Source organism: Pseudoliparis swirei, chromosome 19 (genome assembly GCF_029220125.1).
Source record: "Pseudoliparis swirei isolate HS2019 ecotype Mariana Trench chromosome 19, NWPU_hadal_v1, whole genome shotgun sequence".
NCBI classification, from domain to species: domain Eukaryota; kingdom Metazoa; phylum Chordata; class Actinopteri; order Perciformes; family Liparidae; genus Pseudoliparis; species Pseudoliparis swirei.
Window position 1 is genome coordinate 28,365,369 of NC_079406.1, and position 1,776 is coordinate 28,367,144.

Consider the following 1,776-nt stretch of genomic DNA (forward strand, 5'->3'; position numbering starts at 1 on the left):
TGCTTATTTTTCTGCACAAGAATCATATGATCCATACAATGGATGGTGCACACTATATTTGCCACACTAGCTCATTTGGCAGCTCACATATTCCCTCTAAAAAGGAATGAGCACTGTAATCTACAATACATGTTTAAACTGAAACAGAACACATTTATTCATACACTCATAAGATCATCTGTCCATACAAACATCCATACATAAACTCTATTTAAAACACACACTATTACACACAGCACTCATACAAAAGAAAATTAATCAATTACACCCGCTTATGTGCTCTTTTTCGACCCAAATAGAATCGATAAAGAATCGAATGAATCGAATCGATACACACACTGGAATACATCACACATATACACCTATCAACACACACTCATACACTCATACACACACTCATACACTCATACACACACACACTCACACTCATTCACTCATACACACACACACTCACACTCATTCACTCATACACACACTTATCATACACTCATACACACCACACTCATTAATTGCTACCACACACCCATACACACACACCACACACACATTCATTACACACACACTATACACTTATACACACTCATTCTCCTTACACTCACACACACACTCACACACACACTCACACTCATTCACTCATACACACACACTCATACACTCATACACACACACTCATACACACACTCACACTCCTTACCCACACACACATGTACTCACTTTCCACACTCATACCTCCTTACACACACACAACAACACACACACTCCACACTCATTCACTCACTACACAACACACACACCTCACTCATTCTCATACACACACACACCACACCACTTACACACTACACTCACACACCTTACCCACACACACCTCACACACACACACACACACACACACACACACTCATACACTCATACACACACACTCATACACTCATACACACACTCATACACTCATACACACACACACTCACACTCATTCACTCATACACACACACTCATACACTCATACACACACACTCATACACTCATACACACACTCATACACTCATACACACACTCACACACCCTCACTCACACACACAGACCCCCCCTCCCTGCAGGAGGCTCATTAGACGGGTCCACCTGTCCGTTACCAGACAGGCAGGTGAGCAGATCTCAGGTCTGTCCTCATGTTGTTTACTGTAAACAACATGTTGTTTACTGTAATCTCAGCAACACACACTGAGGACTGTATTCTGATCCTGATGTTCAGCTCGTGGCGACACAGGAAACCCTCCTCTAGCTCCTCCTCAGCTCCTCTAGCTCCTCCTCAGCTCCTCTAGCTCCTCCTCTAGCTCCTCTAGCTCCTCCTCTAGCTCCTCCTCTAGCTCCTCCTCTAGCTCCTCCTCAGCTCCTCTAGCTCCTCCTCAGCTCCTATAGCTCCTCCTCTAGCTCCTCCTCAGCTCCTCTAGCTCCTCCTCAGCTCCTATAGCTCCTCCTCAGCTCCTCTAGCTCCTCCTCAGCTCCTCTAGCTCCTCCTCAGCTCCTCAGCTCCTCATCAGCTCCTCTAGCTCCTCCTCAGCTCCTCCTCTAGCTGCTCCTTAGCTCCTCTAGCTCCTCCTCAGCTCCTCCTCAGCTCCTGTAGCTCCTCTAGCTCCTGGTTCTTAGGTTCTGGTCACTTCCCTGTCTCGCCTCCAGGGGGCGATGCCGAGCAACAGCCTCCAACGGTGCCTTTTAGGAGTTGAAGAGGAGGTGAGGAGGAGGAGTTGAGGAGGAGGTGAGGAGGAGGAGTTGTGTTCC

General features: G+C 46.8%; 1 protein-coding gene across 1 annotated transcript in view; it reads left to right on the forward strand.

The window, feature by feature from the left end:
* Positions 1-1,680: 1,680 nt before the first annotated feature.
* Positions 1,681-1,776, forward strand: part of LOC130209335 (putative zinc carboxypeptidase) — a 4,884-nt gene continuing 4,788 nt past the window's right edge. Inside the window, exon 1 of the mRNA XM_056438898.1 lies at positions 1,681-1,728. Within this exon, the coding sequence (XP_056294873.1) occupies positions 1,681-1,728 (48 nt within the window). The remainder of the gene's footprint in view (positions 1,729-1,776) is intronic.